The 16,382-nt window shown below is 40.6% G+C and overlaps 1 protein-coding gene across 7 annotated transcripts in view; it reads right to left on the bottom strand.

Moving 5' to 3' along the window:
- The window catches only part of LOC124163629 (disks large 1 tumor suppressor protein), a 1,021,363-nt gene that overhangs the window by 225,946 nt on the left and 779,035 nt on the right, over positions 1 to 16,382 (bottom strand). The window contains exon 1 of one of the 7 annotated variants that reach the window (XM_046540668.1): positions 3,177 to 3,465. The exons of the other annotated variants lie outside the window; for them this stretch is intronic. Coding sequence (XP_046396624.1) covers positions 3,177 to 3,323 — 147 coding nt within the window. The 5' untranslated portion in view covers positions 3,324 to 3,465. Of the gene's footprint in view, positions 1 to 3,176; positions 3,466 to 16,382 lie in introns of those variants that run through there. 7 annotated transcript variants of the gene reach the window in all.

The following is a 16,382-nucleotide window of genomic DNA, read 5'->3' as shown; positions in this document are numbered from 1 at the left end:
ACAAATCTAGGTTGAAAAGTTAAAGAGAATCCATAATAAGGATCTTCCTCGGACCTTTACTCCGCCCTCAAAACTTACATGTACTTCTGAATATGCAACGGGTAAACTTACTGTGGCTATATCCGTACGGAGAAAATAATTTCCTTAATAAATTTGAGCATATAAATATAATCCCACGTGAGCATAGAAAAATCTATCCGCACAAAAAAAGACACACTAAAGCTAAAAATATGATGCAACGTACACCTAATTTTATTTGCCTGGGGTTAAGCAAAGGACCCACACTAAAATAAAACATAAGCCAAAGTCTGTTTCTTTACGTTTTCATAATCCCACTCATGATTCTTTACATAGCATGCCTCGAAAAAGAATAATAAATTCATCATATAAGATCCAAAATACTGACAATTAACAGCGGAGGAAAGGAAATAAAAGAGCCATGTACCTACTTAATGATCAAGTTGTAATGACAACTCGCCTAACTTCCTTGCACAAAAACAGATAATTTACAACAACAACAACAGTTTCTAGGGACCTCAGAAATAGTATCTAGGTTATTATAATTTTTAACAATGCAACCTTCTCAAAACAAGGTTGAGTAAGGCCATGTATGAATTCATGGGTGCAAAAAACTAAATTAAAATTATGATTCCTCTTTTTATCCAAAAATAATATGATCACCCAAATAACAACTACACCACATGCCGCAGACTCGCAGGCCAGCTACAGGCTCATAGATAATAATACAAGAGATATTTTTCGCAGAGACGGCCATGAAAATACATCGTGGCATCACATCACCGAAGTACACATAACTTTCCACCTTTCTGGCCGCTTCCGATCAACACATCCACTCTGTCACCTTTCTTTTTATGGCTAGTTCCATAAATATTTCGCCTAGCGGATCAAGGTGAGCAAAGAAAATATAAAACAAAAAAATAATAAAACACCGCTATTCGACCGAGTAGGTACTGAACTGGCAAATGTATAGATCTTAAGGTTTTCCGGCCGCGAGGCCAAACGCTCCGATAAACGGTCTTTCTAAAAGTGCGGGCTACATATTTCAACAACTTCGCAACACGGTGCACGCCGAGGAAACTTATTGAAGAGCGTAAAAGCCGAGATTTACGACGACATCACCTGGGATGCACCCTTCTGGGATCGATATAAAACTCGGATGTGGGACGAAATTTAACCTCACCACGAAAACCAGTCGGGTACGCTATTACCAACGACCTCGTCGGGTGTTCTGTTTTTCTAGTCCGGCAGATGATATAAGGCCCACTTCAGATATTTGTAATGCTTATTTCTTTTTCTTTGAAAGATAGATAACCACATAAGGCAGTGTTGCCATTTCATAGTGATCAAGAAACAATACATAAATTTGAGGACATACAAGCAATACATATAACAAGAAGAAACAGAAATCAAATTTACAAAAAAGACAACAAAAATGGACCGGAACAAGCAAGTTATATGACAGATGGGAGAGAGGAAGGATTAGAATTAAAAAGGATTGCAATGGAAGAGCAAAGGGGTCAATGTGTGGAGGGGTGAGTTCAATAAAGAATCAATGCGGAAGAAAAACGAAAGTTTAGTAAGTGAGAGTCTGGGAATAGCCACGTGGATTAGGGGATTAGTACGGGTGGGGCGGGCGTGGAATTTGAAATTGGTAAAAAAAGACCAATTCAGGGCAGTCAATGGTGGAATTGAGAAACTTATAAATAAATTTTAAATCTGCTGCAGGTCTATGGAAAGTAAGATTAGGGATGGAGAGGGAGAGAGTAGCATTGATGTACATGTTACACATATTCGGCAATCTATTTTTGACTATTTAAAAAAAATAAGTTGCTTACACAGTGTAAGGATGAGTGATTAGTTTGTGGAGAGATGGACCAGGCATGATGGTACATATTAGCAGAAAATTGAATCAAGACGCTCATGTGAAATTTGCAATGTTAGAACGAGTACTGGATGAAGAGCTCGATTAAGAATATAGTGCAGAAAAACGATGCTGCAATAACCTCCAAAAATATGATTACATCGCAACAATACATCATTTAAAATAGATATACATAAGATATACTATCAACTTTACTACAATAGAGGTCTCTGCTGGAGTCTCTAGCACTTGCACGATATATAATATGATTTCCCTTAAGACCGAAAGAAATGAAAGGAGGCCTTTTGGACCATATTAAGGGCCGTATTTTCCTGTAAGCTAACTGTGCTTGGGCCTCGGGCCTCAAGATTAAGAGGAGCCTACATTAGACATCTATGCAAAATTAACATCACACTATTAGAAAAACAGTGAGCACAAAATCACTAAGCCGAAAACTAGGAGAAATTATACGACTACTAATAAAGATACATTAAAATGTATTGGTTAAGTCCACGCTATTGGCTCATTGGTTCTGTTTGTTTGTACCTACTAGATTGCATCAAAGTATAGTTCAGGTTTACTGATTGCTATGGCAAATATTTGCAAGTAACAATCGAAACATGTTTCATTTAACATACTGATATATATCTCAGTAATGATGTATTTTATTATCTCTCAGGTACATTAAAAACTCAAAAATTGGAGGTGAAAGGGCCTCATACTTGGAATACCCTAGGGCCTCTTTTCATTCAAATCGGGCCCTGGGTGCGCCTTAGAAAAAAGATACACCCCGTTTATAATTGTGCCCTAAGAAAACGGCAGAGCGGGAGCTATTTTATAATATTTTTATAAACTCGCTCTGATGTTTCTCATTTTGTCCAGGTCAAATATTGAAACTCAATTTCAACGCACTTTCCGGTGAGATATCTAGCTGAAAGTTTCAGAATGACTCAAAACCAGATGACAATGCAATATCCTAACACATTTATTATGATTTAACAATATATCTACTATTATTCAGTATTTAAAATTAAATATGGAGATTAGTTAAAAAAAAGTGGCCACCAAAATCCGATGGCAGCGCTGCGATCATTTAAATGATTTTGTCATTACAACAAATTTGTTTTCATGAAAGCTCATTGAAAAATTGATTTAAACAAATATACTTGTATTTTAATAGTTCGCGATAAATATCCTTTTTATAAAAATTATTTTTATTTGTATTATTATTCTATTAAGAATGGACACCGATGGCATTCTCTGTACGACCAACAGCATACAAGTCGGAACGTACCGATTTGGGAGACCACTTGGACCTCAGATAAACCCTAGCCCTTCCAAACAGCCTCGGTCGCCTCAGTCGGTTGCAGTTCCTCCTTCGGGGAAGTTGCAGCAGGTCGCCGTCGGGCTGCGAGGGCAGCAGCGTGCCTTCGTCTTTCATGGCGAGAGACACGGAGCGTTGATGACACCACAAACACAGAACCGTCTTCCTCCACCTCAACACACTCCCCTACTCCCTATCTATCTCTCTATGCCGGTGTCTCGCACTAAGGGAATTAAACATCCAACCACTTGCAGGGTATCGCGAGAAACAGGGACACCGTGGCGTCTGACCCTGATTCAACCACAACACACGCCACGCAAGCTGGTCGTGTCCCCTCACTTTTTTTAAGCACTAATACTGGAATGATACGAGAGCATACGTTTCAAATATTTATTACTGCCCACACAAATTAATACAGTTCGGCACCAGAAGTAATACACACTTTCTGATGCGATATCGTTCTGAACGATCTGCTTCCACGCAAAGTGTTAGCGTCTCCTTATATTTTTACGATAAGGTTGCGAAAATAAATGCGACAAGGGTTTCAGTGTGTGCTGGTAAAAACATAACTAAGTCCAAATAGTCATCAAAAAAGTTTCCGACGCGATTTGGTGGTGATATCACAATAGTTCCGTCAACTGGTCGTGCCTTTTGTCAAAACAACGATCGAAATAATATTTCTGAATAAAATACAATTTACTTCACATCATGTACGCACCGCAATCCACTTTGGCACATTAGCGATCGGAATACAAACATTTTGCGAAGCAATCACATTTATATGGAGTCAATTTTCCAGTCGAGTCACTAGTCCGAATACCATTGACGACTCTTTAAATGTGTTGAATGGGTCACATAAACTTAAGGATGTTTGCGTCAAAAGTGGACTTGGCCCATGAGAAGCGATATGGTTTACTGAGATAATTTGTAAAGACTACGAAAGAAACTTAAAAGAACTAGAGGGAGATGAAATAATTACCAGGAAAAATACAATGCAGATTCAAGAGTTAACTTTTTATGAAGAGAGAAGACGATTGGAGTCCTGAGATAAAAGCCATTAGGAAAACGAAATAAATGTATCAGTATAGCTACCTAACTCAGAAATAAAATACTGTGATTTGGGAAAAAACAGAGGCGTGGGAACAATATTTATCGACAAACTACGAAAAATTTGGACAAGAGTGAATCTCAAGAATCCAAAACTGATACTGAGGAGAATCAATGAAACACATGAGGGAAAATGAAACTTTTAGCGCATCAGATCACGGAATGAAAATGATAAAACTTTAAGCGAAGGAAAAAGGGAAAGGTGAATCCAAAATTATTCCCCAAGAATAGAACTAGAGAGCACGCAGCACCGTTTTACTACTCCGTTTTCGACCGAAGCTGCTAATAATATCGTCCGACGGCACAGCCCAACTAGGAAGGAGCGATTCGAAATACACTCGCTGCAACCGCTGAGCCACGTTCTCAAGTCCGGTAAAGGGTCCGCCGATAGCTTGATATTTTATTCATGCGCGGCAAATTGCTAAGCGAGATTCACGGGCGAAAAGGACAATCCAATAATCACGAAAGCTATGCGTTATCCTATTACGACCCCGAGTTGATCGGTGGATTCCTTTCCACAACGGAATGGAATGCTTTTTCCAGGAAGGGAAATGAGAGAAAAAAACCAATGGAATCAAAGCCTGATTTAATAAGAGGGCAAGTATAAAGAGTCCGGCTGCCCCCAAATCAGATTTCAGTCCACTAAAAAACCACTTCCGTCAACTCAAGACTGATCTTTAATGGGCTCGGTAGCCATAAAACAGCAGTCCATGCACGTGCATGGGAAATTGAATAATTATTTCTGATTATTAACCCTGGATTAATATTCTCAATAGATATGATTCTCTGAAAAAAGGCGATACCTGCAGTAGGATATACCTAGATTAAATATGAGCGCCTGATTTACCACATTAAAGGGAAAAGGGATTTTTCGGTACCACAACTAACGCCGGAAGAAGCATCTTCAAAGGAATGGCGACACTATAAAATCCCTCCGTGAAGTCGAGAGAAATAAATAATTTGAGTAACAGTTTAGGTATTAACTATAGTAACACTTTCTTCGAAAGAAAGACTTGGTTGTCTTTAGATACATAACTAAGCGCGAATTTGAGCGCTTAAAATAGTTTGAGATAAGTAATGGTCTACTAGCCGCATATACAAGACGCTCCGATTCAAGGTAGAGAAGCGACCTATTTATTTTTGTGCTAAGTGTCGATCCCGAAATACCCTCATTACATTAGCACCTCAGAGAGTCGAGGCCGGAGAAACTCCACTGGCGCACTCCTTTCTCCGTGGGAGATAGAGGGCACTCCAAGAAGAGAAAAATATTACGCCTTGAAAGAGTTTCCCAAAGGGAGAGAGGAGAGAGCAGAGTGGGGGTGATTCAGTTCTGTATTTTATTATTTCACCCAGGGAGAAGAGGGCACCACGACTACGATGCGGACAAAGTAAATCGTTCGGTCGGAATTTTTCCAACCCTTTCCCCACTATAAAAGACAGGTCATTTTTTCCCCCCTCCTTTTTTATTTTTCACCACCCCTCCTATACCTACCTCCCGCTCTAACGTCTTGCGCTCGAAAAGAAAAAAAGAAAAAAAATAAACAAAAACAAAACACTAGCGGGAGGCGGTCGAATGAATGGAACGAGGCCGCATTTGAAGGTAGGGTGTATGTTGTTGCGGCGCGGTTTGGTTACGAGGGAGGCGAGGGTTAAATGGGGTAGCAGGAGGAGGAGAAGGAGGGGGTATTGAGGGGAAGTTTAATGGGGTAAAACGGAGCTATGCGACAGCAAAGCCAATTCACGCGCTGCCGCCGCGCGAGTCCTACAGAGGATTAAGGCGCAAACGACCAAGAACGCTGCTGGAAGGGCTGAGGCAGGGCAGAGAGGAGGAAGAGCGTCTATAGGAGAAGAGAGTGGCGCAATGAGGGAAAGGAAAAATGACATAAATAGGACTTAGTGGGACGGAGAAACTTACTTTCGCCGCGACGTAAGAACACAGTGACGAAAGACCGAGGAAAATGTATGTAATTTAATTAAATCATCTCCTCTCCACGAGATGAAGCAAGTAGTAAAAGGAAAACGCTGCTCGTGTTAGCAAACTCCTTGTGTATTACACATTAAATTATTACCAAATTAGTAAAAAGTTATTTTAATCGCAAATAGGACTTAACTTACTCAACTGCCGCAATCTCAGCAATTAAAATCTACTTAAAATAACGCAATCAATGGCAATCGATACTGAAATTATAAACTAATGGTTCAAGTGTCCCGTGATTTGTAGGAAGTGTACCTCGCAACTGTTGAAAAGGCCAACCAAGTATGAAAACCGTTGATAAAAATAGAACCACGAGTGATATGATAGAAAAAACGCAATAAGAATCAATCAGATTATCATTGAAATACACAGACTATTATTTTAGCTATTCAGGACATCTGAATACGGTATAAATGATTGATACTAATATTGATAAACGGTGAAAGAGTGACTGAGTGCGTTAAATATGAATTCAATAGAAAATAACTTATCACATCATCATTAAACGCTACACTACATATGTCTACCATAAAACATTCTTCAATAGGATTTTTTCGCTACCAATAACAGAAAAAATGTATTTTATCGATATTTTGCGTAACGTAAAACGCTCCTCTCCCATCTACTTAACAAACTATTAACAACTCATAATAATCCAATAGAACGGTGTTCTCGACATTGATTCCCCAACACGGAGCAAAAATAACTAAAAGTCAAGTTAAATACACATCTTTCAGGGAATCAAGCCTTTAACGCTGCAAAGTATGAACTCTACCGCGTCCCTAAACCTTAGAAATCAAGCCTTTATCTAGATTTGCGAACTCAAAAACTCGGGCATGAAAACGGATCAATTCTCACTGCAATGCTCTCGTGGTTTCTCGCGTTGTTTACGACCGCGACGATGCGCGCTCGCCAAACAAATGACTGTTTCAGGGCGATTGGGATGCGAGGCACGATATCACTGGGAGATCAAACACATACATCCAAAGGCGCCACGGAGTGAGACTGAGCGAAATCGTTTGGTTTACCACTCAGTTGTTTACAAGGAGAAGGGCTTGACTTTTTTTTAGTGTAAATCATGAGCAAATCTTTCAAACCTTGAATTAGAGATAGTTACAGCGATGAAATGAAATAATGCCCAACTCCGGCATGAATTTTTTTGGCTTAGTTTGACTAGTAGTTCACCGGAAGAACAAAATGTCTATGATATTGGAAGTGAACCGCCAGACATCGATTATTTTCTCCCTAAGGACAGAAGCAAGGAGGGGGATTTTCCCCGTTTATGCTTGGAAGAGCAGACACCACGTGATGAGAAGCGATTGGAAGTGAAAGATGGAAGACGGTATCATTAATTCAAAAGGTGACTACTACCCACGGAGAAACCAGCAACGTTACGTGATGGATTCGGAAAATAATGGTGGGCTGAACTCAGTCAAACTCAATAAACAGTATCCATAATTTAGGCACAACACTTTCAAGCTGGGTTTTTGGGCTGTGAGCTGATGTTAATATAATTCTGATGAACAAGAAAACGACAGATAACGCAGAATAGCGCACTTCAAAATTCTATCACAGATATTTCACTAGGTTATTGAACCTAAACCACTTCAATCTCGGTAAATGTCACACTAGCCGCAGAGGAAGTCCCAACTTAGTCATACTTCTATAATAAAATCCGTACTAAATCCAGGAAAGTTTCACTGATGAAATCTCACGATCAGCAGCGTATTAAATGACAAAGTCAGTTGCGGTTTATCAGAAGAAAACCAACAATTTTTACTGCTGCTCATGAAAAGAAAATCCAATTCAATAGGATATTCAAGAAAATGTCACACTAGCCGCAGAGGAAGTCCCAACTTAGTCATACTTCTATAATAAAATCCGTACTAAATCCAGGAAAGTTTCACTGATGAAATCTCACGATCAGCAGCATATCAAATGACAAAGTCAGTTGCGGTTTATCAGAAGAAAACCAACAATTTTTACTGCTGCTCATAAAAAGAAAATCCAAGTCTATAGGATATTCAAGAAAAATGAGCTCTGATTCGAGGCACGCATAAACTTTACCACACGGTCACTAAACACCATAGCTTATTCATCATAGAAAGAGAGCGGGAACACGTCCTAAGAATACACTCCGAACGGAATCACTCCTAATTTTTTCCAGAAACTAGTGAAGTAGAATACATGGCAGAAAAAAGGAACAAAATATTCTATAACGTAGGACGTAAACTCTTCAGAATTCGGAGAGGCGAAAACAACTAAGAAACAGGAATCAGTACTTCGACGAATATAACTTCACCACCCCTTCAAGCAAGCCTCTGGAAAACACTTATGCACTTTGAGTGGAGGAAGGCGACGAGGCAGAAAAGAATCCGCGTTTACACACGCCTGGGGGACGTGTATCCTCAGCAGAGAACTGCAAACACACTGGCTGTGTTTCTCTCCACCACGGGGGCGATGGAGAACCACGTCCCTAAGGGACTTCCCAACCCCCACCCCTCCCTTTATACGGCCGGCAACGTCACAAGATAGCAGGGAGGAAGGGAGGAGAGGTAGGGGGAGAGATCGAAAAAAAGAGGTATTCACATAAAAAAGATATGATCCACCACACGGAAAAGGGAAATATTTCTTCCTTCCTTCCTTCCACGGCCTCTTAACCGACTGAGTCGGCGGCGGGTGCAGCAAGGCTGGATTCCCGCACACAATCGATAAAAACACACACTGAGACACTTCGACGAGGTCGAAAAGATACGCCGCGGTGGTGGTGGTGGTAGCCAAGGATGTTTTTAATACTAAAGACGTCTGGATGTCCACATTGGCGACGTTTCGACGGAGGGGAAGGACCGCATGGCGGAAAATTTGCTGACGATGGGGGGTGGGGGAGATGAGAGAGGACTATCGGAACTTCCTTGTCTCGCAAAAGGGTACGAATTTGAATTAGAGAAAGCTGCACGAACTATGCGGTTTGATAACACCCCTCCTACATAGATTATTCCTCAGCGCTTCCGCTATTTTTACTCACGTTGCAAAAAAGTCACTTGGTCAGAGCCCTCAAACTTTCGCCATGTTATGAATCACTGATTTAGTATTGAGGAAAGAAGAACAGGAACTGGTGACTTGGGGGAAGGAGAGCGGCCAATAGGAACTTCCTTAAATTGCCACAGGGTAAGGATGTGAATTAGACAAGGCTATGAGGTTTGATAATGGCCCTACATAGATTATTCCTCGGTGCTACCGCTATTTTTACTCAGATTGCACAAAAAAGTCAGAGCCCTCCAACTTTCGCCAGATATTGAGTCACAGTTCTCGCATTTAGGAAATTGAAACAGTAAGAGTTGTGACCGATGAGAAACAGTGGAAGTTTAAATAATACGCTTCACCGTAATTATTTCACGATTTGCAAAGAGAAACGCACGGAATCAGTGCTGCCTGATTTTTAGCTACTAAAAGAGATCGTTTTTCCCTAACTGCAGACAGGGCGCTGGAAACAGTCGTAATGAATGGAGAACAGCATTGAATGCGACGAAATGGATACCAATAATGAGATAAAAAAACCAGTATAAATGGGCGTGCCTTCCAATACTGCTCAGAAAATTGATTTTCACAGGAGTGATAAGAAGCTAAAACCTCAAGTGGGCACACTGTCCGTCAAGTAGGACGCACCTTGAACCGCTGGGAAGTGGGATGCAGGACTGTGGATTACTCTATGCACAGTAAACACCTAGAGTAGAATAATAGATCCATAACACCGTGAAATCCTGACTATCAATGACCCGGCAAATGAGATGTATTAGAAGTACTTTACACCCACATTATAGCTCGCAAGACAAGATTTGCGCCTTCAGACTACTTTCCATGCAAACAGCACATTCCTAAGAAGCCGGTACCTGTATGGATCGACGAACCAAGACTTCACTGGCGAAAAATATCAGAAGCACGATAATCTCAATGCTGATATGCAATCCTTCCGACCAGAACAACTCCCAATTCCACCTTCCAGACATTCATAAAAGTACGAATTCACGATTTGATCGGAACAAACTCATGATGCACCCTCGGCGGAGGATGCTGGAAGGTCATGTGGGAGGAAGAGGCAGGGAATCGGTGGCTGCTGGTGCAGAGCATCAGCCACGTGCTGCTCCCCCTCCTATAAACCCCCTCCACTGACCCCTCCTCATCCCCACCCCCACATTGAAATATGTAGAAATGTAGTCACTATTTCCAAAGAGCAAACACAGAAAAAAAACGTCGTTCCCAATTTCGCACACACACCCAAGTATTGTCGTACAATTTCCTCTCAAATTTTCAAAAGTATTAAATTTTGTCCGAAGTAGCACTCAAGAAACCAGACTAGTCCACGTATATACTGACTATCCGCTCAAAAACTTGTTGTCCAAAGTCAAGGGCAAGAAAATTAACACATTGCGCCCGCTACGACTTCGTTGAAGGGTAGCGCTTCCCAATGCACAGCATACAGTTCACGTAGCGCGCGCATGCGCAAAACCGAATTATTATTACTGGCTTTGCACTTCAGCACACGCCGCGGCGCGCAGCGTACTGTTCCTCCTCCGGAGGGGGTTTCAAAACGCTTGCACGACGGATCGGTACGGAAAAATCACTCTGGTTTCATTAAGAAAGGATCTTATGCGCCTTTTTTCAAACATAAATAATTGCTATAGGTCTTCAGCACACAAGAACCAGCCGACACTGTATAGAATCGGGAAGTTGCCAGCCCCTACCCGGTCCTCCAACGTACTGGTGGGAGAAAGACACTGCGTCTGCTGGCGAGGCGAGATTATCCCTCGCGGGAACAAAAATTTTGCGGGAGTGGGAGGGACGTGGAGGGAGGATGAGAGTAGGGGGCAGGGTGGAGTGAGGAGGATTAGGAGGAGGTCGTGAGGAGGGGGCGTATGTGAGAGTGTGGAGGCTCGAGTCCTCCACTCCCCAAGCAAGGCACGGGCACATAAGTACGAATAGATATACAGTGGCGTAGTCTGGGGAAGGCAGTTTTTGGGGGTTAACCTTCCTCCCACGAGAGATAAAGGGATTCTATTAGAGTTTTCACTGAGCTGAAGTTCTATTAACCCTTTTTAACTCAATGTTGTTTCTAAGCAACATCAAAAATGTTTAAACTTTCAGCTCTATCCAGGAGATATCTTAACTACCTATTATTTTGTAGAGTAAATTTTAATGACGAAATACTTAGCTGCCAGGATAATTACCATTGAGTGTAAAATTTTCAAGATTTCAAAATGAAAAATCTTGAAATTTGATTTTTCCCAGAATCAGCTCTGGGTTAGAAAGGGTTAAGGATTACGTGGACTTTATTAACATTATTTATTACTATAATTGGTCATTAAACTTTGTAGTAGATCGCTTAACATTACTAAAATGCAATAGATTCATACATAAGCTATTATTTTATCCAGTGATAAGGACAGAAGAAATTGATTAAAATAAAATCAAATTTATCGGTATTCATGTACTTGATTTTATGAGATGAGCTACACCAATAATTGGGGGAAATGATGTAAATAATTGGTATAATAAATCTTAGACCGGTCGTACTAGATAATTTATCGTGAGAAATTACTTGTTAAAAAATGAAAAATGATCAATTTACTTAAATAATCAATAAACTTTCGCGGTGTATGTTTGTCAATATTAATGGATTTTGGGGATTACCCGCGTCAAGATCAACGTTTCCACTTCTAAACCTGAGAGCTCCTAAGGCCCTGAGGATGCTGGGAAAGTCTATCAACGAAACGTTGGCCAACAACATGCAGACCCAAACCCAGTTGAAAACCTGAGAATAATTCATTCGTTTATTAGTCTATGCGACCATTTAGAACGCAGTAATTTAATCTGTTAGTAGTTATTGAACTTAAGCACAATTCTCACTCCCACTGGATCGGTCTTATTTTTTAAGTTATGCACACACTAACACGGTTGGAAACCAGAGAAAAATTTATTCAAGCCATTCACCGGAAAACTCAGATTCGTTAAAAAAATGATCTAAGATGGAGACAAAATCCATAGAATGTAAATCAAAACTTAACAAGCGAACCCCCTGCATATATGTAAGCATGTACATACTCGGTCTAATGCGCGGAAGGGGGGAGATTGTAAGGAGAGTAAAGGAAGGGGCCGAGTGGTTCATATGGCACGTAAGGGGTCGCAGGGGAAGGGACGCTGGAGGTTTTGGACGCGGACCAAAGCAGGAAGTGGGGCGCACGAAACTCTCAGGGCGTGCCACTGGTTTCGCGAGGAGCAGAAGGGGGTCGGGATTATTCAAAACGATCGAGCCAGAAAATCGGTCGAATATTCGACCTCCCAACCCCCTCTCGAGAGATGATCCAGCGCAGAAGGGGTTAAGGAGGGAGGGGAAAGACTGGACGCGATGAAATAACACAGTTCCGGAGGAAAAAAAAGAAGGGAAAAACTTCGTTAGCATGGGAGGTGCACTTTGCAGAACTCGACTGCTTTAAGAGAAAATTTTATTCTGATTTCAGAATTTAATTCTGATGAGAATTGGCCACCCAAGTTGGAACCTAGTTAAATTCCGTAATATATACTTGCTCTTTTATGCTGACCGATTTACACATTCTATGAAGGGTACCATGCAACTCCAGGAAAGAAAACGATTTTGGCCAGCAGAGCATATGGAAGAATCAACGATAATGATAATTTTGAGCCAAAATGCAATGATTTCCAAGATTACCCCGGCACGTTTTGTCCTATTCGACAAACAACTGCACCATTTCGTTTCATACATTCAAAAATCAGAACACAAGGAAACTAAATCGCCTGCGTAATTTAGAATGATGTACTCCTTACAGAAATCACCCAGAGACAAGTAGACGGGGAGAAAGGCGAAGGAAGTCACAGAATGAGTTAAAAGGGACAAGATATAAATGAAGTAAAAGATCAACGCACAAGTTCATAAGGTTCATTCCAAATGATTATTTTCCTAACACACATAAGAATAAATGCAAAGTAGGCAACTTCAAAAAAGTACCATTCATCCTCCATTGCAGGAACTTAAAGGAATTATTACTCATTTCCACTAGGCCGTGAAGTCACAATTCTATCTTTTCAATAGATAATATAATTTATTTCACGTCGTGCCCTATACTAAACACCAAGTCATTCTACTTCTTTCCTTCAAAAACCTAGCATTATAATTCACGTCTACGAAGTCATGACGATACATTTTTCAAGAGCAATCAGAACTGATCCTTGAGAACATGAATTCGAATTTTTTATAGTGAGGGAAAGTTAGCAGTTAAAAATATCGCTTCTTTCCGTCATTCGCGCACTTAATGACCTTAGTCTTCCGTATAAAATAGCCGGAAGATATTAATCAAAGCACAGAGAGTACTGAGACGTACGGAGTAAGATGAATGAAAACACGCAGTTATCACTACGTATTTCATTCAGGTCGTAGTAATTATTGATTCCGTTCCAACCGGACACTTTATATAGGCTCTTCAATCTCGAGAAATTAAAAAGACAGAGCAATGGTACAAGTCAACGCCACACAAAAGGCGACAGCTACAAACTTAGTGAGGTGCTTAGATAATGAATGCTGTTAGTTGTCTATAAATCAATGAATTTAAAACTCATACCTCTAGCGAATTCAGATAAAAGTAAGAATACGAGGTATATAAGCTATTTAAACGGTGAAAAAATCAGATGTTCCCTTCTTTCTAGTACAAAATGACTATTAACCACGAACGGCACAATCATTTGTCTCAAAATAATGTATAAACGATTACAACTACGAAGATGATGATTTCCAGGAAAATCTTTAACAGTTTTTGTACTATATTTTACATGCTTACCGGAAATATTTCTGAGCAAAAATTATTTATGAGCTTGACCGAACAAGGGAGGAAATATACAAATAAAGACCATTCAGTCAGAAGAAAACTCGATAAAAGCCGAGTTAGAAATAGATGACCTAAAACTCTCTATTCCCAAATTCCTCAGTAAAATCACAAAGGTACTTCTTATTACATCCTTCCATTTGAGGCTAACAAATATTTTTCGATTATTCAAAACAGATGACCCGGGTTATCGATATCACTGACTGCATCAAATATTTTATTTTCATTATTCACGGCTGACTCAAAGATAAAAATCTGATAACAATCTTCTCTACAGAGATGCATAAAAACTTCTGACGGCAAAATGCACGGAAATGGCAGAAAATTTGAGCGAAAAAATTCGATAGTGCATCATTGCGTTCACATTATGCATTGGTTATTCATACAGGCTACTTGTTGTTAAGGTAGACTCAAATAGGACGCAAAAGTGCGATAGTAATGTTCCAACCGCTCCTCATTGTCGACACAGGTACAATTGCCACGCAAAAATATTGTCTCCAACATTAAAAATATACTAAAACTTTTAGCTAAGTAATCATCAATACTTTGAGAATTAAAGTATGTGAAAATAGACTAAATGAATAAGTTAAATATCCATTCCTTTATAATTATCTCTGATTTACAACCGCCTGTTTCTGTTTCATACTCGACTGCCCTTTGGGGAACAAAGATGGCAAACAGCAGACACGCTAATGGCGCTACATAGGACGGGGAAAAAGAAGGCGTAAAGAGACCCATCGATTAATATCGCCCCGCGCCCATTAATATGCATGCATGCGACGCAATCAAATCGTTCCTCTCTTTTTTTTATTAATCTCGCCGCGCTCATCGCGCCAGAACCAAACAAAATGCACTCTGACGGCGGAATGCCGAGGGACGCAGAGGCGGCACGAAAACAAAACTGGGCGCAGGCGCAGAGAAAAACCGAAAAATCCCACAAAAATATTAAAAAAAGGCGGGAAGAGCAAAAGGAGAGGAGTTAGGACCCAAAGATGATGGTAGGGATGGGAAGCGCGGGAGAGCGGGGCTGCACGCGATTGGCGCAGTGGGAGAAAGGGCGGGAAAAAACGCGTTACCATGACAGCGGCGTCGCAATGAGGGTAAATTGCGGAAAACGGGAGGGGCGGGAGGGGGCACGGGGATATGAGGGGAAAAGGGGGGGGGGATACGGGGTAGTGAGAGGGAGGGGTTAGAACGTCGTGTGCGGAATGGGTGAGGAAAAGTGAGAGAAGAAGGGCGTAAAAAAAGTGAAGATCAAGCGGCACAAGTGGCGACGCAAGTGGAGCGGAAACAAGTGAAGGAATATATGCGACGAAGGCGCGCACTCACGGGGATGCAAAGGCGAAATAAACGCTCGGAAAAAAAATTCAAACAAAACCTCAAGTAAAAAAACCGAATAAATGATAATGGAAAAATCCACTGTGGGCTCTTCGATAATGAAATACGCTCGTTAAAATCATAGATTTCTCTACTTGGTGATGCAAAGAGAGAGAAACGATGCATACATCACGTGGAAATAATAATATAACAATAAACGATCGAAAAAAGCTCACGTTCTTGGAATTCTAATAATAATTCAGGAAGATTAAAGAAGAGGGTTCTCAAGCAACGCGGAATAAAGGTATATTTTTACAAGAATTCTTTCCACAGCATCCATGAATAAACGATAAAGAGGAAGAATAACATATCGTATCAAAAGGGACATTCAACACATTTCAAGTAAATAAAACACGGAAAAAGAAGGAATACAGCTTTACTTTGTGAGTTCCTCGTTTAAAAATTAGGGAAAATATTTAACCTGATTCTCCAACCAAAGGAATATGAACACGTCCCTCTCAACCACTCTCAAAGCAGACGGATTGCATGTCCAAAATGGAATGTAGATTTAATCTCGTAATGGACCAACAAATTAAAGAAGGGAATTTTTTAAAGAGCACTATGAAGGTCCTTGAAAAACCTGGACTATAGTCAAGGAAGTAGCAGGCGAGGACAAACGTGAAGCTATAGTGCGAGGATTGTAATGTGAATAGTAGAGTATAAAATTCAATTAAAGTGAGAGTAGCAATGTTGTGAATAAAGGACCTCGAAAAAATCAATTCTCAAGAAGATTTCAAACAGTCGATTATAGGAAAAAGGTGGAGGAGAGAATACGCTCAGTACAGCCTTGGTGATTTCGACGACGATTACCACCTAGAAGAAAAC

The sequence above is a fragment of the Ischnura elegans genome, chromosome 8 (assembly GCF_921293095.1).
Source record: "Ischnura elegans chromosome 8, ioIscEleg1.1, whole genome shotgun sequence".
Classification (NCBI taxonomy): Eukaryota; Metazoa; Arthropoda; class Insecta; order Odonata; family Coenagrionidae; genus Ischnura; species Ischnura elegans.
Note: the sequence above shows the minus strand (reverse complement) of the source record. Positions and strands in the feature narration are given on the sequence as shown.